The following is a 24,841-nucleotide window of genomic DNA, read 5'->3' as shown; positions in this document are numbered from 1 at the left end:
CATTATCACAACAGAATATTCTGAAAATAGAAAAGGTCAAACTGATATTGTAATAGGACATGAAGACTGATTTAATACACATTTAAGCCAACATAAATCTTTGAAACCGGAGACATAAAGTCATTTCACATCCATGGTCTGATGTTTGTGCCAGAATGTAGGGGATAAACACCCATCAATATTGCAATATGCTCTTTACTGATAAAATGTTTGCACACGTAGCCGAAAACCAAGATTTATTCCTTGACTGGCTCTGGAATCAATACAGCTTGAGGGATCGTGGTTTTCTTCTTCACGCTATTATAAGTGGCTGTTTTTGAGATTTGAGACTCCCAGATTCCAGCTCCTGAGAGATACTGTATCAGTGAGAAGCATCCGCTCGCGCAGCTGGTTCCCTCATTTCAATTACAACACACATCTCGGAGCAGAGAGAGCTTACTGTATGTCTACAGGTCTCACTGTGTGTTAAGCATGCTGTGCTTGCTGTGTCACCTCATACTAAGAGACAAGTAACAAAAAACTGAACTCACAGTGGGTCATGTTTTTGGAAAAGCAGGACTTAGGGAGTGTTTGTATGTAAGATATTTTGTGTTGTGTTGCTCTCAGGTGTACAAGACTAAAGGCTGTGGAGCACATATTTCAAGGCTGCCAGTGAACACTGCAGGAACACAAAGCAGCCACAAGCCACTGTTAGTTATGTGATACATTATTGAATTCCACCTGATATGAAGTCGATGATGTGTGAAATGTCGGGATTCAGCAGCTGATGTGTAAAAGGTAGCTGTGTGTCTCTGCAAAATCATATATCTAACCAGAGTAGTTCATAGAGGAGAAGAGTTGAAAACATACCGTATGTGTCTGTCACATGTCCTAGAAACTCAGTATAACTTTATTTGGAACGATCTAAATATTGTCAATATGGGTGATGATGTGCAGTAAAATACTGCAGCCTCATTATGCCCAAAGTAGCACCAATGAAAAGGTTATATTTGTTAGTGGTAGACAGTCGATAAAGTCTAAGCTCAGTCCTCAGTTTTTAATGATTCAAAACGAGCTGTAAAGTAGCATTTCAGGCTAAGAGTCTCTCAGCCGACTGAAAGACAACAAATATGGAGGGCGTGTCTATTTTTTGGTACTGTGATATTATATTAACCTTCCCCCTTATAACGTTCATTCATAGAATAATTACGTGAAGTGGCTATAATCAATTTTTTAAAACTGTATCAAATGACAATGCTTGATGTGAGAGTTGCCGCTCCCCTCAGCTGTTACGGAGCTTTATAGTGAGTTTCAGCTCAATGTTTCGCTCTTCAGCCCCCAACTTTAGTGTTTTGGTTCACTCTCACTGCTCTCATAGTGTCATTCAGCCACAGCAGGCAGCTGTTTTAGTGACTATCTGGTGATGGTGGAGCATTTAGCAGCTAAAGAGACAGATATTTCCCTCAGGAGTTGGAAGATGCCAAAAACAGTATTAAAAAAATAATATTGGAATGACATTCAGATGACAAGAAAATAGCCTCCAAATGAATGATAATGTTGCTCCATGAATGCAGGAGGTGTAAATAAGCAACTTGCTAGTAAGTTTGCTGATTTTCTTTTTGGCTACTTTGGGGCAGCGGAACCAAGCTGTAAACACAACACTGACATTTTAAGTTCATAAGGTGAACGTGTGAGCAAACAGTTGGCTATTGACACATTCAGCAGTTACGGAGCAACATTAACATTTATCTAGAGTCGTGTTTGTGTCCACTTAAAGAATGTTAGTCTAATATTCACTTTCCTTTAAGCTCTGTCCTGGTCTCCACCAACTGCTAAAAGAGATATCTTGCTCTTTAGGTGCTTAATGCTCCACTGTCTTCATCAGTTAGTCACCAACTTTGTCTTTCTTTTGGTGCTGGGTAGACGATGCTGGGAGTAAAAGTGAACGAAGACTGTAAAATTGTGTGTCTGAAAACGAGAACAATGAGTTGAAACATGCTGCAAAGCTCTCTGAAGTGAGTGTTGGGTCATGATCCTCTGTGGGGTTATCACTAAGAGTAAACCCTTTCACATACAAGCGGTCATGTGATCAGTTGTTAATACGAAAATATTGATAATAGTCACTTGATTGAACAAAAAAGCCCCACATTGTGCTTTTCATTGTCATTTGTGTATCTTTCCGTGTTAGTTTTTGCTGAACTAAATGATAATTATGAAAATGATGCCCTTTATTTTAAACTAATGGGTTGTATTGATGTCAGTATTGTAGTCAGTCAACTTAATTTGCTGATTTACAAACACATGGGAGATAAATGTCAAGATAATAAATCATACAACAAAAATACACCTTATTATGCAAATGTGTGTTTAGTGTTCAGATGAGTGTTAAATCTCAAAGCTGACAGTCAGAAGACTTCAGTGGTCCTGATGAGTGTGATCACATTGCGCTCCACAGTCAGAGCAGGTGACCTCCGCGTCGGTGTTCTCAGATGCCAAGCAGAGAGGAAATAGATGCATCATCACTGTAAATGGCATCTGCATATTCATGCCAGGCAAATTACTTTTCTGTATTCTCTTCTGGATGAGCTGTTTGTTTGTTTTCTTCTGGCTGCTCACCACTGTTGGCTGAATTAACATACAAAACGAGGTCAAAAGTAATCAGGCTACAAATGGAAAATGGGCTTGTGACAGCTTGAGTGAGTGACAAGTGACAGGTGATTGACACAAGTGACGAGCTAATATAGGCCACACAGTTTCATTCCTGTACAACTGGCACAGGCAGTAAAAACAGGATTTTACTGGATCCAGTCAGTGGCATGTCAATTTATTCATCATATTCTTATAATTTAATTAGTTCCTTACATTTGTGATTGATGATCTCAAGCTCTTACCATTATTGTTTTAAAATAGATTGTTTTGACTGAAATTAATCACACTCAATTTTTATGAGCTACAGCTACAGCTGCAGCCAGGTTTGATTTGTTGCACAGGGTGTGCTGATCGTAGAGCCAGCAGTACAAATGTTGCTTCTGATAAACATTCACAACACACTCAACTAATTTATTATAACACCAATACAAAACACTGGCTGTTAAATGTATAATGCTTGCCAAAGCTTCAGGTTGAGCTTTACTTTTCAGGTGACTTTTGACTTTAATTAGTCATGACTGTCATAATAATAATACAATTTATGTTGCAAATATTTACAGTCAAAATACAGAGTAGGAAAAGGTTAGCAGAAACAACATGATGGAAACGAACACAAAATAATTAAATACATGAATACAATAAACAGCCAAACAATGTAATATAAGAAAATCTCTTTAAATAAACTAAAAAAATCAATGTTGCTCGCGATTATTTTAAATTAGTTGGTGTCTGTGTATTTGCATAATCTACCCAGTGTAAGCAGATCAGCAGACATATAGCTCAGAGAGTAATCAAGAGGAGCAGGATGTTGTCCGTCTATCTGTACTGTTAGACAAATAACCAGCTGTCATATAAAGATGTCAAACCTCCGTGTTGTTTTTTTTTTTGTTGTTGAATAAACACGACTTACAGCAAATCAATAGCACCGAAAAACACTGTGTACTTCAGTTTTCCTCTCTACACTGTTATCTTTGGTCTTGAATGGGCAAACTGGAAGAAAATGCAGTATTAATGCCACAGACATCAGCAGCAATATTACAGTGTCAGGCTTTGTTTGTCAAATAGACTGCTTAGCAACCTGATCATACTCATTCTTTTATTATTCATGTATCTGTGGCCCTGGATGGTTCAGTCTAAATTTGGGAATAGGATCTTTCTGGAATGGAGAAAAGGGAGCATTAGGAGCATTACATTAGAGGATCGGCTTGCTCTCAAATCAAAATTACCCATCGAACCTTATCCCTCGTAAATTGTCTCCTGACTGGAAAAAAGCCTTTGAATGAAGTGCAAAATCCCAGGTGTTGTAAACTCTGATGGAGATAACAGAGGTGGAAAAACTCATTTATTTGGGACCTAATAATGATACATGGAGATGGTATTGGTATTGGTATTGATATTGGTGAATTGGGGTACGGCTTAATAATGTCAAACTTAGTTGCTTTGCCCTTTAAAAAAAAAAAAGGTATGATAGGTGATGTTGTAGTTGAAGTAGTCAGAGAAAGAAACTCTGTTGTGTTTCTTGAGCAAGGTACTCCGCCACCAAACTGAATGAAACTGTGTAATTTGGCTGCTGCCGAAAGTGAATATGACATTTTGAGAAAAATAAAAGAGTTTAAAAAAGCACTCCAGGTATTCGTGGTTATTTCAGCTCTACCTTTAATTCCTTTGTGATGCATAGTTCAGTGCCTCCCCTCATCCTTCATTTGGAACAGTAGTTGGCACAAAAAACAAGAAACGCCGATTCATTAAAGTGATTTTGTGGCGGGGACATCTAGTACTCCTCTCTCCTGTCTAAAGGTTGTACACTGAAAGCCTCGATGCAATAAGTATCAAAGCCAAAATATGACTTTTCTACTGAGATGGACAGCTCTTTCTCCTTCTATAGACACAACTTCTCCAGTGCAACACATTTTATTCAATCACCAGGAAAGGTCATCTTATTGGAAATATTTAAGTGATATATAAGCAACAATCAATCAGCATCAGCTGTCATAACTGAAGGTCAGAAAATGCCTATGCTCTGTCATACAGATACAGCAGCTCTTTATTCCTTTTTTATTATTTTAGCCATGCTAGTAAGGCTACAACCGAGAATGATTTTCATTATTGAATAATCTGTCAATCATTTGCTTAATTAATTGATTAATTGTTTGGTCCAAAAAATTTAAGAAAAAATTATTTGTTTCCCAAATGGGACGTCCTCAAATGTCTTGTTTTGTCCACAAGCCAAAGATATTCACTTTACTATCGTAGGGGGCAAAAACCCCCCAGAATATTTTCACATTTGAGAAGCTAAAATCTGAAGATTTGGACACTTTCCCAAAAAATTACAGTACGTTGACAATTAGTCTAATCATTGACAATCAATTGAGTAATTGACTAATCATTGCTCTACAGGCAAGCAGCCTGGCTCTAGGTTGGTTTACCACTTTGGTCAAGCAAAAAAGACCCCAGCAACTACTCGATGGAGGGGTATAAAATGTTGTATTTGGACATTCATGGTGCCCAGAGGATAAATCCTACTGAATTTGGGAATCCCCTGACTTTTCCTCTAACGCCACCATGAGGCTCACATTTGTTGACACATTTGGTAAACGTGTTGATGTCCCCCTAAGTACAACCTCACAGAGCATGGCTGTAGACTGTTTTAAAATAATGAAACCAGGAAAAGGGTACATGAATCATTATTTGTTGTCAGTGGTCATAAAGAGACAACTGAGGTTCATGACTATTAACAAATAGTTCCAAGGAACTGCCTGGCAGCGACATAAAGGAAAGACAAGTGGGTTGTTTCCTGTTTGTGTGTCTTCACTGGACGCAACTCAGCCTGACACCGTGGAGACAGTCGTGTAGCTGAGTATGTGTGAGATTTTACATTTTCATAAGCCCTGACATACAATTTTAATTTAATAAGTTAAATTTGTTGTTGGCAGCAATTGATAAGTTAAACAGATACATACAATGCTGAAATGACTGAAAAGGTCATGTTTGATTTAGTATTTCTCTTCAGGCAATTAGCATGTTCAGGGCATGATGGTTAATTAAGAAGTCTGGCAAAGCAATCTTGATGTTTTTTTACATTGACCTCAGTGAGCGTGAGCTACAGGATGCTGTTTCCTACAGGCAGTTCTTCTCAGGATGTAGAAACTACACCTACATAAAAAACATTTTTCCACGCCGTGTGAATCCTGCTAAAGGGTTGATAACAGCATCAGTGGCTGCCAGGAAGTGTCTTTTTCATAACCCCCGCAGGCTCTGGTGTGGTATTGTATACAGGAGGAAATAAGTGTTAAATCAACTCTGCATCCTGACTGGAATGATTTCTTGGAGAAAACCTTTCATATTTCATCAGTAATACACCTTCAAAAGCAGCTCATTATTTTTTTACAGTGAATATTGTACCTGGGAAGTTTAGCCCCGAAATGAAGAAAGCAAGCAGTGGGACAGGCTGCTTTCAAAAGCTTCCCTATTGAATTATTCTCAGGGACTGCATTTCTTTTGTTTTCTCCAGATGACTTGTGTCTGTACGTAGCTTATCATCTTCCAAACACATGTTGTCTTTTGTGGTGAGCAGCATTTTGCGCTCCCTGTATGTGAATCTCTGTCAAACAATCATCTGCTCAAGAAAAAGCCAGAGGTCTGTGTGTTCACTCTCCAGTCCTGGAGGATTTCATTTGGTTTTGTGTCCACCAGATATCTGGTTCAATAACAATTATATTACTGTCACCATATTTGTGTCCCAGAGCAATCCAAACCTGAACCAGAAGGATGTGAACTGCTTCCAATTTTCTTTTTGAAAGGCTGTGAATGCTGGTTCTTAGGTCTCCCACAGCGCTCAGAAACAATGCCAATACTCGCGCTGAGCAATTTGTTTTCTATTTGCAAGTCCACCTGCGTCTCTGCACAGGTCACCTAAACCACAGTCTATTCATCTCATCCTTGGCTGACCTTTTAAGAAATGCCTCCAAATTGACTTTGTCACCCGATTTGGGAGGGAGAAAGGGGACAGCCACTTGTACTCCTCCACTCAGATGTCTATTTCCATTCTAACAGATGGATTTTGAGGAGCAAGTATGACAGTCGTGTCCGCGTTTTTTGGATCTGTTTAGGGAAAGCACTTTCACTTTTCAGCTGCTTTTACGGCCACAAACTGTGTATCCTCACCTACAGCAACCGTTTAAACCACTATGATTAAATGGGGTCAATGGGAGAATAACGCTACCGCATAGACTGAAACGCCTATTTATCTTCAAGAGATCTCGCCACCGCAGATGACAAAAACTGTTTTTCTGGATGGTGTTTTAAGAGTAAAAACTTTCTTAAAACAAAAGCCACTTAATGTGGTGTGTTGTATTCACAGTCTGAAGTGGAGATGGAAAATGTGATGATGGGAGCTGCTCCAGAGTTTAACTGCTTCAAAAGATACTGACCTTCTGCATCTGTTTCTCTGTTAAAAATGGCACACTCCTGAACCTATGAACTTGCCATCTAAACAATTTACACACACTGCATGCTTTTTATTGCTGTTACTGTATGCAGATATATTACTGTACTCAACTCTCAAGACATAATGTTGAAGTATGTTGACAGGAAGAAGGCAAAATAACAGCTATTATCATCTAGTTGGTATGACTTTTCTCTAAACACCATGGGTTGGCTGCTACAGTGTGTCTCCCATGGTTCAACAGTCTCCTCAACAAGACTCTGTTTTTTCTCTCAAGTACAATGTCCCACATAATTCCCACAGGGCAGAGCGATACTGTTGTTTCTTGGCGGTCTTAAATCCCTAAGGATGCTTTTCCGGACGTATTTTGTTTCTGTTCATCTATGCTGGAAATATGTAGCAAAGGTCAATGCCCTGCAGTTCTGTCACGCCTTACACTTATCTTGTACTTGTTATCAGATAATAAAAGCTTGACAGCATTCTCCAAAATAACTCCTTATTTTCCTGCAGTGTAAAGTCTTTCGTGAAGAGCCCAGCCTTCTAGGAACTTTCTTTTAAAGCAGCATTTATATTCCTTTATATTTGATGTGATTTTAACAGTAATTTGCCATCTGTGTATCATACACATCCATTCACAACCATTCAAGCACAGCACAACAAAATTCCTATCCACCCACTCATGCCTGAACCAGCTCATCTCAGTCTTACTGTATCTTATCATAGGTACTAGAAAAAATGTCAAACAGTCGTTCAGCATTTCGGGACTTGACCTCTGGACTGGACAAACAGCCAGTTTAGACGTTAGCTTACAAAATAGCCGTGTGTGTGGAAATGTGCCTGTGTGTTTATGTTTCTCCGCCTCTGACTGAACTCACCAGAAACGTGGTTATTTCCCTCCAGTCTCTCTCCTTTTTCCTATATGTTTATGGAATAGTTGGAAGAGAACCAGTTGCTTGCTGCAGTGTGTGGTATCAATCTCCTCATCTAACTCTTGGCAAGAAGGTTAATAGGTGGTATTTCCCAAAATGTCCTATACTATTCCTTCTACAACATGTACACTTACAAAGCCTATAGGCAGTTTTCCTTTTATTCTTTCTTTGGCTACTGACACCGACACACACTCATAGCCAAGATACAAAGTAGTCAAGTAGTTGGGTCAAGTCAAGTCTTTAAATAAATACTGCACTTAAAGAACACAACCATCTAGCTTGGCATAGATATTATTGTACAAAAGTTTTAATGCTGCTCTCATTTTATAGTGCTGTACATTTGTAACATCAACAAGAACACCTTTTTCAACTGAAGTGCTGATTGAGTGCTGATTCTCCCTGCCCATAGCCCACTTTTCAGATAAAATGAAATAAAACATCACTGGAATAAAGGTTCACTCAGTAGTCCATAAACAAATACAGGTCATTCTTCTTCGTTTTTCAGGTGATTTGAACTTTGAGGACTCCACATTTATCATCCTATTACTGCACAATGAAAAGCTTTGTAAAGTATCTTTATGAAAACAAATGGACTTCTGTTTCAAATTAACAGCGGTGTGTTTAAAACTCCAGAGTGAAAAGGTTTTGTGTGCAGAGAGATTATGAAACTTTATGAAACCATAAAAGACCATAAAATCCTTCCCTCACGTCAATTTGATCTAAATAGGAGTTGAAAGGTTTTCTTGTCACAGCAGCCCTGTGACAAAACTGGATGTTCTTTAAAGCCGTTTCCTCCATCCTCTGGCTTTCATCCAGACAGACCATAATTTAACAACGTGGTGGGCTGTAGTTCTCATATAATATCTTAGACTAAATTATGGTCATCAAATTCTATCTGAATGCATAAGTAATCATTTCGGAGCCTTCAGTGCATAAAGAACTGAGTGGCGAGAAAGCCTAAACCACGTCACTCCTTCCTGTCCTACTTACCGAGATTGTCTATGAAGGTTAGCATACATTCTGAAATGAAGATGTACACCGTTTAAAAAATCTGACATCGGCTCTTTGGAGCGCTTTAATCAAGGGCAATTATGTCTTTTAAAGGTGCCATACAAGTCCCCATGCTTTACCCTGTCATTAAAGATATTATAACTGCAAGTTTTATTCATGATCACTGTATGGTGAATTGTTGTATTGCTGTCAGATATGCTGTGACAATCCTCGCGCAACTCACTTTAATGCTTATTTTTGAAAACTGAATTTCTGTGATGGAAGAACAGTATATGGATTTTAGTTTTTTACAGTGTTTGACCAACAATAGTTACTGCATTCATAAAACATGAAAGTGCAATTGAGTTCATCTAACAAGACTGAGCCTCAATCTGAGGCTGGACTGAATGTCTTTTGGGACACAGTATCTTTGAGAAAGCCCTTCGAAAGCTGCTGTGGCACAGAGGGTACAAGAACGGGTTGATGGCAGAGTTCAGCCACAGAAGCCAGAATGTAATCTCGTACCAGTAGTCCGCCACACAAGCACCACTACAGGCGGCACGAATAATCATAAGTAGAGTGTAAGGAGCCCAGCAAATCCCAAAAATGCACACAATAATGGCCAAAGATTTTGCTATCTTTTTGTCTCGTGAAAGACGCGATCCCTGTGTTCTGCGGCCAGGCGCCATGCAGGAGGCCGTGTGCTGAAACAGCCTGGAGTTTCTTCTGTTAGGAGAGAACTTCTCCCTCTGCATGAATATCTGACTGGTATTAGGTTCCCCGCTGGAAGAAGGGGACAGGACATCGTCGTCCTCGATAACTGCAGAGATAGCGGTAGGCTCACTGGACGACACCTTCCGAGTCTTCACAAAAAACACAGACCAGCCTCCTCCGTCTCTGTGCTTCTTACTGATCCTCTGCGTCTTGGCGTCGTCCTCGGCACAGGCGCTTCCGCTCTTGTTCCTGCGATGGATGTTCAGGTAAATGCTGAGGTTGAGGAAAGCCACAGACACAAACGGGGTGAAGAACTCAAAGGTAGAAGCGCTGAGCAGGAAGTACCAGGTGAAATAAAACTCGGCATAGCACTCGTGAGCAGGGACGACACTCTGGCCGACGACTGTCTCCCAGAAGATAATGGCGGGGCCGTAGAGGAGGAAGGCCAGCACCCACACCGCCACCATCTTGAACACAGCCTGGCGGGTCATGTTTCTCTGTGCTCTGTATTTAACCTGCGTCAAAAGAGAGGCACAACTGTGACTGACAGTGACACACAATAACACTTTGTTGGTTACATTTCAAACCTCCACAGCTGCTCACATACAAACAGGCAGACAAACGCTCTTGCTTCTGCTCTCAGTGTCTTGTTCAAATGAAGCCCTGTTTGTATTGTGATGCCTCAGAGCAGCAGAGAGATGCTGTAAATAAAACCCACTCATGAGGCCCTTATTCCTCGGTGTGTCACTGAAGCCAAAGAGAGAAGGGGAATGTCGGGCTGAGAACCACATTCAATGATGCAACATAAGAGCGTGAAAGAGACATCTGGTTTCTCCCGATCCACTCTTCCCTCGTCGTTGCCCATTCTCTTCGCACTCGCTCCATTTTCACTTCACCTCCTCCTCGCTACAAGTCTGAACCCTATAACTGAGCAAGGCTCCACTATGTAACGTTCTCTCTTTTATTATTGGTGTTGTATTTTATCTTTTCTTTGCCATAAACCGTCAAATGTCTCTCTGCGGCTGCAACAGCTGGGTATGTCACTGTGACACAATGATGTTGCTAATGTGACCGTGGTTAAAAAGCAACTTAAATAAATCCACTTCTCTGAGTCAATAAATAATGAAATAGAGCCACTTCATGATGCTAATAAGTGGCTCTGGCCCCAGTCTTGAGTGGTCATTACAAAAGCAAAATACTCCCCATTTCCATTGTAAATGAGAGAAATCCTCCTCTCTACAGATTGAAAATTAATGAATAAATAAATAAGACTTCATACTAGGCTACTGATATCAAACAATAGACCACAAGCAAAGAGATGTACTTTTCTTAAAATGTGGCATCAAACACATTTAGTAAATTAAAAGTGACACAGGCACTGACCATACAAATGATCCACTTGGAGACATTTCAGTTTTAGGCCAATCAAGCACAAATGAACGTGTTGTCTTGATAACCAATACTGGCCATATGTGGGGCAAATTATCAACTAATTATATCAGCCTCCTTTAAAAAGGCACACTCCACCTACTCAGTATGTGTATCTGTGTATTTGGGGGACTCTCAAGAGACAGATCAAATAGAAGAATGGACAAAGGTGAATTAGCATTGAGCGAGATATGCTGAATTTTACTTGAGTCAAGCTCCAAAAAGCCTAGATCCTACATTTCCTATAATGCAACTCTGAGGCGTGTTTCATTACACCTGCTACTTCCTGCCTCCTACATAGGGCTGCATGATATGGTAAAAAAAAAAAATCCTATTGCTGCATATTGATTAGTGGGATTAATCATTTTTGCATCACACTTCTTATTTTCATTGAAAAAAACGATAACAATTTAATCTAAATCAACTAAAATCATGATGATGTGACATTTGTTGGGGTCTGGAGGTGGAGGACATTTTACCTTTATCAAAAAATTGCAGCTCCTGCAATTTATATGTTGCACTTATTGGCCATATTGTGTTTTGGATAATAGTTTGATGAATTGTGCAGCCTTACTCCTAAATTCCCATTCTTCCAAACCCCACACCACTTAAAAGTAAGTAAATCCCAGAATGACTTTACCCTGGTGATATCATTAGGGTTATTTTTCAAACTCTGAAAGCTCCTCCAGAGCAAAAAGACATATACTTTATAGAAGGGGTAGTACTCCTCGTGATGTGTGTAAAGTCGGTGAAGTGCCCCTTCATCTAAATTATACCCATCCCTACAGACTGCTGAGTCGCCTGCTAATGTTTGCGTTTAAAATATTTACCTATCAAATTAACCAGGCAGTCCACGCTCTGTGTTCAGATTGACTGGACAAAATAATAGATTAAAGCCAGACACCCTTTTAAAGGAATAAAACTGTGAATGTCAATGACTTCTCACTGCAGAGCGAACTGCCCTGGAGAATGACACATTGTAGAATTGCCTGTGGTAGTATGTCAGTTACGTGTGTGTGTGTGTGTGTGTGTGTGTGTGTGTGTGTGTGTGTGTGTGTGTGTGTGTGGTAATGAGCACCTGCGCAGCCTGTACTTACTGCTCTTGTGACTGACAGGAAGCGGTCATAACTAATGAGGACAATGTTGAAGACTGAGGCGGTGCAGAGCAGGTAGTCCATGACAAGCCACACCTTGCAGAGACCCTTACCCAGCATCCACCGGCCTGTCAGGTTGTACGGGATGTACACCGGGATGCAGAAGGCACCTGGAAGAGGCACACACACACATACATACACACTGCATCATGATTCAACCAATACTTAACATTCACACCTCTCCAGACCTCCTGACAGTCTGGATGTGAGACCCATTACATTGTGAGAAATAAATGACTGGTTGCTGCTGGTCACAAACACAGACCCCTGCAGAGATTATTCCATTAAAGAGAGGCGTGTAATGTATCTATTGCTACAGATAAGGGGAGCACAATGAGGGCGGTGTGAATGACTTACACACATAAAATTGAGGGATGCTACAAACATACATAATACTCCATGGTAATGTGATGGATGAATGAAGCAGAAAGGACGGTAAGGTCACTATTAACTCGCCAATGAACTGTAGTGACACGCTGTAATTATATTGTAGGGAAATTACAATGTGTTTGGGGCGTGGGCAGATAGCCTTTTAGTGGGGTTTCATTCATAGGGAGGAACAAAAGACTTGAAAGAGACACATTTGAGCGAACTGACAGAGATGATGAAGAAGAAGAAGAAGAAGAAGAAGAAGAGACACCAACTCACCCACGAGAAAATCAGATATAGCAAGGTTCAGGAAGAAGTAGTTGCTTTGATTTCTCAGGGTTTTATCCACAATAAAAGCCATGATGACCAGCGCGTTTCCAGCCACCACAACGACAACCAGAGTCACCATGAGGACCGATAAGATCACCGCCAGGTAGCCGGGGAGGACGGTCCCAGCCTCGGACACCGCGGGAGTCAAGTTGCCGCTGGAGTTGGACTCCAGGATGTGCGCACCCATAGTTAATTCAAAGCCAAAATCATTGCAGACCTTTTTCATTTCACTCACGGGAACAACGAACAAGTCCGATTACGCGCCCAAACGTTCCGCTCCACTTTACCAAGGAGTCAAACATGACTGAAGACCTGACATTAAATGGAAATACTTTCCCCAAATCTTCCATTTTCCCCAGAGGAGTTCTGTGACTGGGAGAGACACAAGTTTAAATGAAAGCTTAATTTTTTAATAGCAATAATAATAATAGTAGTAGTAGTAGTAGTAGTAGTAGTAATACTAATTGTAGATCCTCTGGGTGCTCTCTCCTCTCTCTACTCAGTTGCTTTATTAACAGTGCAGGATCATGTGCGGGAGCCTCGGAGCGCACAGATGCTTTTGTTACCGACGTCAAGACTACCAGAGTAGAAAATAACTACCATATCCGGTAATATTTTCAAAATAAACGCATTTCTGCAACGTTTTTTTTAGAACAAAGAAGGCTGTCAGCATTTGAAAATGTTTTTTTAACGTGTTAAATTACACTGACTGTTTTCTCAACATATGCCCTCAGAGAACATGGTATTCAAAGCCAACATGTAGCCTAAAGGGCAGCCAAATTGAACTGACAGTTCAAATGTCTGCAAGCCTGTGTAAATACATCTTAGACTATAACAATATCCCAGTTTTTTTACCAGATCAAAACCAATGCAAAATACAGTAAAGATTCCCCGCATGTGAGTGTTGTGTGAGAAACAAAGAGGCGTCAAATGCTTACGCTTTTATTTTGGAGGCAAGACAAATTCCGGTCTAACTCGGGTGATTTCTGTGGACTTTACGTTTTGCTTCTTTGTCCGCCCAGCAACTGATCAAAGGCTGAAGTCTACAATCAAAAGGTGAAGTGGTCCAGACGCATGAAGCAGACCGACATGAAATGATCTGAGCTGCAGCCAGAAGGATGTCTGCAAGCGAGGAGCCAGTCATCATCTGCAGATACATATTTATACCAAGCATCAAGTCATTCAGAGGTCATTGTTCCCAGAAGTCCACTTGACAAAGCTCATAGCTCAACATAAACAATCAACACATAGCTACTCGAAATTTCTGGAAATATATATGTATATATAATATTAAATATAATAATAATAATAATAATAAACAATAATTAAGACATTAAATAAATAGGCGATTGTGAATAATTAAGCGAAAAAAGTTTCAATTATTTGAGATTATTAAAACTAAACTTATAATCATTAAATTATATTTCATCACTTATTTTCTTATTTTTCTTTTTCTATTTTTCTACAAAACTATGTTTAATTTCATAATTGCCTTTTCCCCAGAGACACGTTTTATTTCATAAATGACAGTGGAGATGTTATAAATCTCTCACATGCTAACTGCTAACTAGCTAAGGCACCATCAAGTGGGTGCCGGGGGGGCCATGGCACACCCTGACAAAATTGCTGGCCCCGCCAGTTCCCCCACCCCCCGGCGAGTCGCAAATAACAAACGCAGCCAGTCACCTTCACTGTCACACTCAGACCCCCTCCCCTGTGTTAACCTTTCCTGTTCTGTTTTGACCGAAGTCAGACACACAGGAGAGACTGGATGTTATATTTCTCCAGGGCTGAAACCGTCTGCAGCTTCGGGGTTAACTCCCTTTCCTTCTGTCTGCAGGTGGAGAGCAAATAAACAGGGATTTGACTTTGGTCCGAGGATTTATTTACTGACACAAAGACTGTGCACACGATATAAATTGGTCACTACTACACATCTTCTCTCTTCCATACACATCTCAGTTCTAGCACGCACACGCGCCGTCAAGTGGTTTTGGTGTGCCACCCCAGGATTTCCAGTGGCCCCATCTGGCCACCCCTATGAATAATTTCCGGGGGCGCCCCTGGAAGTAACTCTGAATTACCCAGTTAGCTGTCGCCGTTAACTTGTGGTAGGCAGCATGTGCAGCCCTTTTTAATTATATAGACTAAATTGCAGCCTTGTTAGGCTAAATAAAAGCGATATTAGAGTACTGAGTTTATTCACAGAAGCAGCTAGTTGGTCGGCCAGAATTACTTCGACATTGTTGTTACTTGAACTTATTGGTGCTAGCTGACTAAATCTGGTAGCCGTTGTTGAGCTTGCTAGCTTTAAAGAGGCTGAGGCAACATGATTGGCTGAGAGCTGAGAGAGTGGTCACAACACAACTGTCATGAAAAGTGATATTATGAAATAAAATGAGACATTATGAAAATTACATTTCAAATAATTTCTGTAATGAATTTACTGTTTTTCCCTATAAACTGAACTTTCCTTTTACATTAGAATGTAAAAATGATGAATAACATTTAATGAATAACAAATAATATTTTATGAGTTGAGTTTTAACAATTTCCCAGATTATTTCACATATATTTTACACTTGATGTCAGTTTTTAACACTTTGGAGTTCTGTACTTGCATGCTTTGAAAAGATACAGTATTTACATTTTTGGAATTTGCTGTAACAATGAAAGTCTTGAGCCAGACTCCACCAAAGTTCTCCCAGGGCATGATGTAACAATCAACGGCAGGAAAAACTGTATATTGATCAAATTTGAAATCTCCTAAGTGGGATCATTACTATCCTTAACATCGAGTATGAAATTAGCTCCATGAGTTCTTCTCAAGCCTCTAAAAAAACATGATTAAAGGCTGAGATGATGAGTTCAGTGGGATGATAGCTTGTCCGGGAGAAACAACTCTCTAAATGAATTAGCTGTAATTATTCTCAATGGATGAAATTAACAGACAGCTTTGTACACAGACATGGGACAAATCTCAGCCTATTGTGTGTAATTTGTGTTCACATTCAAAAGAAATGCCCTAATTGGATCAAACCATCAGTTTTATTCCCTAACGATACTGAACACAGATAAGAGTCAACTTTCTTACATCGCATAGTCGGGTTGTGGCAGTGAAAACGAAACTGCACTGTGCCCAGATGAGCCCCGGGTATTTTTAGAAAGCAGTCCTCTGCTGCCTCAAGCCACCCTGGAGTGGTTAATATGCAGACCGTGTCTTTCCAGGGATCGAGTGACACCAAAATGGAGAGGTGAGGCAAAATCCCACAGGAGCCGCTGTGAGGTAAATGCTCTGATAGGACACACAACTGTGAAAAGTTGAATATTTAGAAGGCTTCAAGTGGATATCAAACGCATTGAAAAGACATGTGAATTATGTGAGTGAGTGTGAGAGCGTTTGTGTTGGTGAACCTCATCTTGGTGAGCAGTGATGTCTGATCATATTTCTTGGAAACGCTGAATGAATTGTGTATGAATTTCATTCACACGTAGAATTGGCTGCAAGCTGAATTAACTCTTATGTGGACAAGACTTCGAGCATCAACATCAAGACAGATTTTAAAATGAATGGTGAAAAAAACGTGTAATTTTTCTTCTCCGGACAAAATAATTTATTCAAGTTGTGTAATGATTATGTTGCTCTCTAATAAAGAGGATCAATAACCCTTGTGTGGGATGGATGTAATTATATAAGTACAAAACATCACATTCTTCTGATGATAAAGTCATATTTTCTGTACAAAGCTCATAGTTTGATTGTTTTAATGAAAACATGTACTGTAAACATTTAATTTCAAGGCTTCTCAGAGTTAAAGCGATCAGCTGAAATAACAATTTCACAGTAAAGACCTTTAAATACTGTAATTATGTTGAATAAATTATTTGTAATTGCAAGAAATCCCTGTTTGTCTTCATTAAGACACATCTGAATTGCATAAGAACAACCTTTTCACTATAATGTGAAAATGAGTTTTAATAAAAGTATTTTTTTACCCTCCTTTTGAATTTATTTACTCTTCTTGCTTTTTGGCCTTTTGGTCTTTGCTCCTGATTTGGTGGCTTCATCCTGTGAAACAAGAGGAATGGATTAGAGAACGAACAGACTAATGATTATCTTACATTAGCACTCCACTTAAACGGTGCTAAAGCTTTTTCCACGTTTAATATTTGAGTGCCGTTTTAAAGCTCATGACTCAATATTTGACAGACATTTTTGCCTAAAGTCCTGCTGCGTTTCCCTGCCTTATTGAAATGTGCAAATTACAATGTACTGATTGGCACACAGCATACTGTTTTAATGTATTCCAATAATTGCATCAAACTAAACATTGCATTCTTAAGTACTCTTATAAAACATCCTCCACTAATTATTGCTCTGACAATCCAGGCTGCCAACTTGTAGATCTCCCAACACTAACAGCTTAGACAAAGAGCAAGAATAAATTAAAGCTGCAAGCAGCGTTGGGCGTGCTGCGGCCGCGTCACGTGCAGTCGTAACACGTGCGGACCACGACATGAAAATCTCACGTAAATCAGCTCAAAATCGCCACACAGCGCTTACTTCCTGTTGCCAGTAGGTGGCGCTATCACTATGTCTGAATATTGTCATGTAGACGTGTTCAGGGCGGGACTCTTATCAAACGTGAAGTTTCAGATAATGTACACTGAAGTTGTGAGGATGTGTTCAGGCTAGGACTGTTACAGAATATGTGAAGTTTAGTGGAGATTAGACATTGTACACTGAAGTTGAGTACTATCTGTTTATGGTGAATGGTCGAAATTCAACACAACGCCACGGGCACGCCGTATGATGGAATGTTGTAAATAGCACAAGTTTTAATCATGAATGTCTTTAGATTGCGATGATTAAATTTGAAGTTGATCCGATAAAAAATAATGGCTGACTTTGATGCCACGCCACGGACACGCCCTTTAATGTACATGCACAAATAGCACAACTTTTATCAGCACCATTTTTTGACTGTACTGACCAATTTTGAAGCAGATCCGATGAATTCCCTAGAAGGAGTTCGTTCAAATACAACGCGAAAAGTTAGCTGAAAGTGAAAATAAAAATCAAAATGGCCGACTTCCTGTGGGGTTTGGGGTATGGGTCCGAGAGGCTTTTTTGTACGTCTCACCATGTTACACGTGCTTACCGAGTTTCGTACATATCGGTGAAACGTGGCGCCGGGGCTGCTTTTTTTTTATCCTATAGGGGGTGCTACAAACACGACAAACACGATTTTTGATATGTGAGCTTCAGGCACCAGTCTACACGTACCCTGTGAATTTCATATTCATAACTATTACAGTCTCTGCACACTGATTTACACCGCCACCAGAGCGCCACCTTATGGCGTGATTTTTTTTCCTTTTTAGGTGAGCCTCAGGGAGCTATGGGCACCAAGTTTCATTTAAATCACACGTGCCGTTGCAGAGATATAAACTTCTTCACTTTAAAGAGCGCCACCTAGTGGCGATGGCCTGAAATTGTGCACAGTGCCCAAGGAAGACATGAGGAACTATGGACCCAAGTTTGGTGTCAATCGGACATACCAATGTGGAGAAATGGTCCACTTCCTTTTTTGACGAAAAATCTACAGGTCTTAATTTTATAGCGTGCTTATTTTTTGAAATTTCAAAAATGTTCAAATACATTTTTTTGCCAGGGCGTTCCCCAGATGCTAGGTGAAAAATTTGGTGCAAATCGGAAATAGGGTGTAGTAGGAACACGAAAAAGTAGTTTAAGGACATTTCGCGCTCTAACGAAATAAATGTATAGGCGGAAGTGGGCGGGGCATATATGGGGAGATTCAGCTCCATTCACTGAACACGTGGATATAAGGTTTTTGAATGTGTGACAAACTATGCAGAAGTAATTAAGTAACCAAAAAGTCAAAATACTTTTCTCAATAGTAGCGCCACCTAGTGACCGACCAAAAAGTGACGCATAGAATATAAAATTTTTCACCAGGCCTGACAACTTTGCCAAATAAAGTTGAGTTTTCGTACATGTTCAGGGGGCAAAAAGGCGCTAAAAATAATAATAGGTAAGAATAAAAAACGAAGCAAAAACAAAAGGGACCTCCAGCGGTCGCCGGCTCTGTCCCTAATTATTCTGATTGAGTGATTCTGCTCCATACAGCAGAGCAAAAAATGTGGGAAAAATAACGTGCATGCATATGTAATTTGGTGTTTGCAGTAGGGCTCTAAAACAGTCACTCTCCAACACTTGTTTTTGTTTGTACCCCCAATTACCATTAAAAAAAGGTTCCTCCCTAAGTAAATGTTAAATGTTCCTGCAGTTTTAGCCGACAGGAAGTAGCCTTACCGTTTTTAACCAATACATTTGAGGAACTGACCTGAAATGTTTTGTTTCTTTCTTAGACAATAGTAAGTTCTTCACAGATGAAATTGGTGTACCTCAAGGGTTATTTCTGGGTCCTATTTTGTTTCCCAATGTTCATCAGTCCATCATTTTGACTTAAAAATCTAAAAAGCTATGGGATGGATCTGGTGGCCAAGGGGTTAAAGCTCCAACCGTTAACTGCAATGTCCCTGCTTTGTGTCTGTTTTATATGTCACTTTCCCTCTCTCTCCTGTTATTGTCTGTCATCTCTCTGTTGTCAGCTGTCCAATTAAGGCATAGAAAATGTCCCTGCCCTAAAAAAAAAATCTTATATCTAGCATATTAATAGCACAGAAAAAATAAGACATTTTCTTACTTCAAATGGACTAAACAGGCTTTATGGAAAGAAAGAGATACAACTCGTGAGGGTGCATGTTTTCTCTACATCCCAGGTGCATTTGCAAAATTTAATTTACACTGTTTTTTCTCTGCCTTGCAGCTTTTATCCTGTAAATCTAGTGTTTTCTCATTTTGTTGAAACAGAATTTCGTGCCCTTTTGTGTACATAGAGCAGCAACTAACCCACTAAGGACTTTTGAAGAAAAGGAGATACACAACAAGTGCTCTGTGCAGACAAAGTATTGATAGCTGTTGATTCTGAGGACAGTTGTGATGGACATCTACAGTATCTGATACATAATCCATCATTATTTTTTAATTAAACGCCACGAAGTTAGATTCAAACGGCAATATACATTTTTTTTTGCTTTTGTTTTACAGTTTTGACTGAGAACATCTCTGCTCATATTGTTTATCTTGCTGTAATTTTATTTCCACACAAGTTTAAGATTTAACTACCGTTAACCACATGAACTAGAAACAAGCCATTCTACAGTGGTTTTAATTCCCTCCATCCAACTGAGCCTTTGCTGTCAGGATGGGAATGTTTTCAAGTACTGATTTGAGCGAGTTGATGGGGTTTTGAAGTAGGATACTTTTAAGAGTAGGTTTGCTGTACCTTTAATCTATGTGTGGCAGCCACTCAAAGGTCAATCGTGTTATCAAGAGAATAACTTTGCAGAAAATGAGTTCAAAGCATACTGGACCTAACCTCAGCCTGCTGAAAGCAAGGAGAGAGTGTTTGATCTCCAGAAAACGTGGCAACCAGACACTTCAAATGTACCAATATCCCTAATGTGACAGCTACTGAAGAGTTACTGTGGAAACACAAAGCAAGCCGAACAGACACTTACAATGAATCTATGTCTCACTATCATCTGTAACTATACACTGACTGTGTAGTCTCCTCTCCTGACTTTTGGACTCAAAATAGGCACAAAAAAATATCAAAATATTTCAGATAATTGGAGTAACTGTCAATTAAACTACAAGACATCAGGTGTTTCCCAGCATCAGAAAACTGACAGCAAAGTCAAATTTGACTGATGATGTGTCAGTGGAAGACGACAGAGTGATTTGTAAGAGGCCCAGAGAGTGTCTTACCGTGGAGGCAGTGTATCCTTCCTCTACCAGGATGTTTCTCGCACAGTTGTTGATGTGTTTGAAGCGGTCAGGACCCAACAAAATACCTCCATACCATCGGGACACGACCACCATGACATTACGCACATCTAGAATCTGTGGTGAGTGACAAACACATGGTGTGATGTGAAATGAGTGTGAATTTGAGAGGGCTGAGCAAGAGACAAATACAATACTGGCAGCCATTTTCAAGCAGCTAGATATTTCACACCAGATGCCATACGGAGGATGAATCTTCATTAAGTGCATCTGGCTCAGGCCATGAGCTGTCAGTCTAAAGTTGATGCCCCGGCACTCCAAAATGTGGGGATATTTCCTTATTTTGCTGTCTTCCACAGAGTTAGATGAGAAAATTACTTTCATTTTCATCTTTGTGTCATTATCTAGCTCAAGTACATGTTTAGCTAAGGTAAGCACAAAGACTGCAAGGTACAAGGTTCAATTTATTCATCCATAAAATCAGGGAGATTCCCAACCTTATCAACCAACGCTGTTTACGAAAGATATACCCAGAAAATAACAAAATAAAACCATAAATATCAACTCAAACAATATCAAAAAAGACCATAAAAGGGGCCATAAAACGATAAAACAATAGCATAAGAACTAAAATTAAAGCCGATCTAGTCAATATTTTTATATTAAGAATAAATCAAATAACATTATGTATGAGAAAGAAGTCACTCCTTGTGACAACCTCTGCATTCTACGGAGCGTTTCAGCTCATTGTTTTTGTTTTTCGACCCGCAATTTGACTTTGTTCATTTAGTCTCAACGCTGTCATCAGCACTGTTTCCTGATGCAGTAGGCAGTTGTTTTCAAGCTCAAACCATTGTACGAGACCTTCCCAGCACCAAACAGCAGACAAACAAATTTAGCGACAAACTAAGTAAGATTTAAGCTCAGTAGAGACCAAAAACTAGGATTTTTCTTTTCTTCTTTCTTTTAATGGAGCTAGCTGTTTTCTCTAGCTTGCTTGGGCTAAGCTTACAACATGTCCTCTATCTCTCTACTCAACATGTAGCGATTAAATTTACATTAATCTTCTCATCAAACTCCTAAACAAATGCCAATCCTTTAATATTAAGAGGAGAATTTGGCTCTGCACAGCAAGACACACAAAATGTGCAATCTGTCATTTGAAGGGACTCATCCACATCTGGCTGCCAATGCCATTAATCCTTTTCTTTATTTTCTTTATTCATCACCTCACACTTCCACATTCACTGGCAGAAAGCACAAATCTAAATGAGGAAACGGGAAGAAAGGCTTGTGAAGAGGAATGAGATTAGAGAAGAATAGATTAAGGAGAAAGCTCTTCATGTAAATTGCTCAGTACGTGAGAGTGTGACAAGTACAAGATTAATCAGTGTGTTGCTCAGAAGGATGAGCAGGACGACAGTGGACCTGATGCTATCGCTCCAGTTACAGTAAGTCAGTCAGCTGCAGGAAGTGACCTGACTATATGTCTTTTAATCTGCTGTTATGTCCACATGGGTTAAGTAAAGCAAATATGAAAGGAACTCTTATCTGCTTTAACAAACATATTGACTGGGTTTACTCGTTATGTCTTAACGAAACTATAGTACATAATGACACATAGTCAGAAATTGATAAGTAATGTGGTAACGTGTAATAATGAATAATGGACCCTGACAAATGTAAGTCCAACATTCACTTTCCTTATAGCTCTGATTTGGTCTCCCCCAAGTCCTGCGGGAAATATATGACTCTTTAGCTCCTAAATGCTCCACTATGCTCACCAGCTAGTCGCTAACTGGCAGGAAGCTGAAACTGTTGAAAGTGTGAAATCTACCTTTAAGATAAAGCTAATATGTTGCCACGAGAGAAGCAGCGCCACCATGCAGGTCTTGAGTAACTTAGGTGGTGCACCTTCTGCCTGTGGCTAAGCTTCTGCTTTCCATATTACCTCCCAACTGTAACGTGTCTAAATGTGTAACGTTTCCTGTGGCTCATCATGTAAGATAAAACAGAAGCCGTAAAAACGGGCTTGGAAGAGTTGATGTTCAAATCCCAGTACCAGTAAAGTTTTTAACTAACTGACACACTTAAAACAACACTTTATGGAATAACACCACATTATGTAATGGTTCGACAAAATGTAACACGCACATTTTGTAATAATTTCTGCCGGATTTTGAAATAACCAGCATGAAAGCAATATGTAATACATTATTACATTTCATTTCATGTTTTGTAATCATTTATCACATATGGTGGTTATTAAAAAATAACATGCATAATAATATAATTCATTATGTAATAACAAATAAAAACTGATGACTTCATCTGTACATGTTGTATTTTTAACAATTAACCTAAATTAAACTTCCCAAATATTAAAAGGAGACTCCTATGACCTGACCCTTGGTGTTATAGTTGACTCTGATCTTTGTCTAAATAGTTACATGAAAGCAGTAACAACATATTGCTTCTTACAAATACAGCCAAACGCATGGACTTCATGTCAAGTACCAACCTGGAAAAACTCATTCATGCCCTTTTTTCTAGCAGGGTTGACCACTGCAGTGGTCTTTTGATAGGGCAACTCACACATTTTGTAAAAGCCACCACAATACGTAATAATTCATGACAAATGTGGGAAATGTATTAAATACTGGGTTCAGATTACATAATCTGTTACAAAGCGTACTGTGGGTAGGGTGAGACTGAACAGTAAAGCTGCAGACAGCAAAACCAAATAAATAAACTGAAATACATTAGAAAGATCCCTTAAGTTTAAGGGGAAATGCACAATTGGATCATAATTTTGGTTGGGTTCATCACTTCACCTTTCATATTACACATCTGATGAGCTAACGTTAAAATAAATATAATTAATAGAGCAGCACTGATGTGAAGAGTCATGACATATGTACATGGCAATGGTTAATAGGTTGAGTATTCACAATGTTTCAGCAAACATTTGTAGCCTTTTTTTCCCCATTTACTCAAAAGGTAGTTATTAAAATTAGAGCCAGGACTGCGGTGTGCAGAGAGATGAGCTCTGTAAGTGACTGTTTTCAAAGGCAACACTGTATTAGTAAGACAGCTTGATTCATCTGAATTCTGTGCAGCACATCACAGTTTCTGACATACACACCAAGAATCCAATGCACTATTTCACACTGATTTATCTCTCTAACAGGGTCACACTGGCATAGATGACTGCCGTCATCTCGTGAATGAGTATGAACTTTGACATGAGTCATGGATCTCATCAGGAAAAGCTCTAACACGACTCGGCACCTGCTGGTAATGAATATGACAGAACTACTACAAGTCACTGCTGAGCTCTGATTACAGCAAACTTTTTCTTTTGTCACAAACCTTTCACTGGCCTTCATTCAATATTACGGGGAAACAAAAAGTGTGTGGACAATTGCACATTTCAGTGTGATGTGGGTGTGTGTGTGTGAATCATAGTGCCATCTGACAGCACAGGCCAGTGACAAGTGCCTCTTTGATATGTGAAATGAAAAGATTAATTATTTTGTGAAATTACTATCGTGAACTGTGAGTGAAAATCTACACATTATGTAAATACTAGTGGTGTGGGTTACACTAGTGAGGTCATTGCCTCATCTAAAACCATTTAGACTCAATCTCAAGGCTCTCTGTAGATCTATTTTTCTAAAGAAGTACATTTACCTCAATTAATGTTTGGCTTTGATTTCCGAATGAGCAATTTCAGCATCATGATTCTTATTTCACAAGAGATCACGATGGTGATGACCTACAATTGCTTAACATTAGCAATCAACAGTTAAAATCACATGACTCTTAAGCATACTGCTTTGTGACGTAATGGTGAATTTCTATATACAATCCAGCCTCTCCAGTAGAAGGAACACTTTCTCATAGGTTGAAACAATTAGTCAATTAACTACTTTGATAATCGGAAAATTATTTGGCAACATTTTTGATTTGTTCATTT

The 24,841-nt window shown here is 39.5% G+C and overlaps 2 protein-coding genes across 3 annotated transcripts in view; both read right to left on the bottom strand.

Moving 5' to 3' along the window:
* Nucleotides 1–8,143: 8,143 nt before the first annotated feature.
* Nucleotides 8,144–16,212, bottom strand: LOC127350042 (histamine H3 receptor). Its single transcript, XM_051376215.1, has 4 exons — nucleotides 16,081–16,212; nucleotides 12,936–14,133; nucleotides 12,231–12,397; nucleotides 8,144–10,220 (listed from the first exon to the last, which is right to left on the bottom strand). Exons 2-4 carry the CDS (start codon nucleotides 13,210–13,212, stop codon nucleotides 9,363–9,365), a joined length of 1,302 nt encoding a protein of 433 aa, XP_051232175.1. The 5' UTR covers nucleotides 13,213–14,133; nucleotides 16,081–16,212; the 3' UTR covers nucleotides 8,144–9,362.
* The window catches only part of impact (impact RWD domain protein), a 19,528-nt gene continuing 10,180 nt past the window's right edge, over nucleotides 15,494–24,841 (bottom strand). The window contains exons 10-12 of one of the 2 annotated variants that reach the window (XM_051376216.1): nucleotides 20,845–20,979; nucleotides 16,983–17,055; nucleotides 15,494–16,297 (exon numbers count right to left, since the gene is read on the bottom strand). In XM_051376216.1, coding sequence (XP_051232176.1) covers nucleotides 16,996–17,055; nucleotides 20,845–20,979 — 195 coding nt within the window. In that variant the 3' untranslated portion in view covers nucleotides 15,494–16,297; nucleotides 16,983–16,995. The remainder of the gene's footprint in view (nucleotides 16,298–16,982; nucleotides 17,056–20,844; nucleotides 20,980–24,841) is intronic. The other variant, XM_051376217.1, reaches the window with a different exon arrangement.

This window comes from Dicentrarchus labrax, unplaced genomic scaffold (assembly GCF_905237075.1).
Source record: "Dicentrarchus labrax unplaced genomic scaffold, dlabrax2021, whole genome shotgun sequence".
Taxonomy (NCBI): domain Eukaryota; kingdom Metazoa; phylum Chordata; class Actinopteri; family Moronidae; genus Dicentrarchus; species Dicentrarchus labrax.
The sequence above is the reverse complement of the archived record's forward strand: the minus strand, read 5'-3'. Positions and strand labels throughout refer to the sequence as shown.

What these genes read in the sequence shown, in the direction of transcription:
- LOC127350042 (XM_051376215.1), bottom strand. Translation starts at nt 13,212, where the DNA reads ATGAAAAAGGTCTGCAATGATTTTGGCTTTGAATTAACTATGGGTGCG. An exon ending in TATATCTGATTTTCTCGTGG is followed by an intron (nt 12,398 to 12,935) that starts GTGAGTTGGTGT and finishes TGCCTCTTCCAG; the next exon opens with GTGCCTTCTGCATCCCGGTG. An exon ending in TCCTGTCAGTCACAAGAGCA is followed by an intron (nt 10,221 to 12,230) that starts GTAAGTACAGGC and finishes CTTTTGACGCAG; the next exon opens with GTTAAATACAGAGCACAGAG.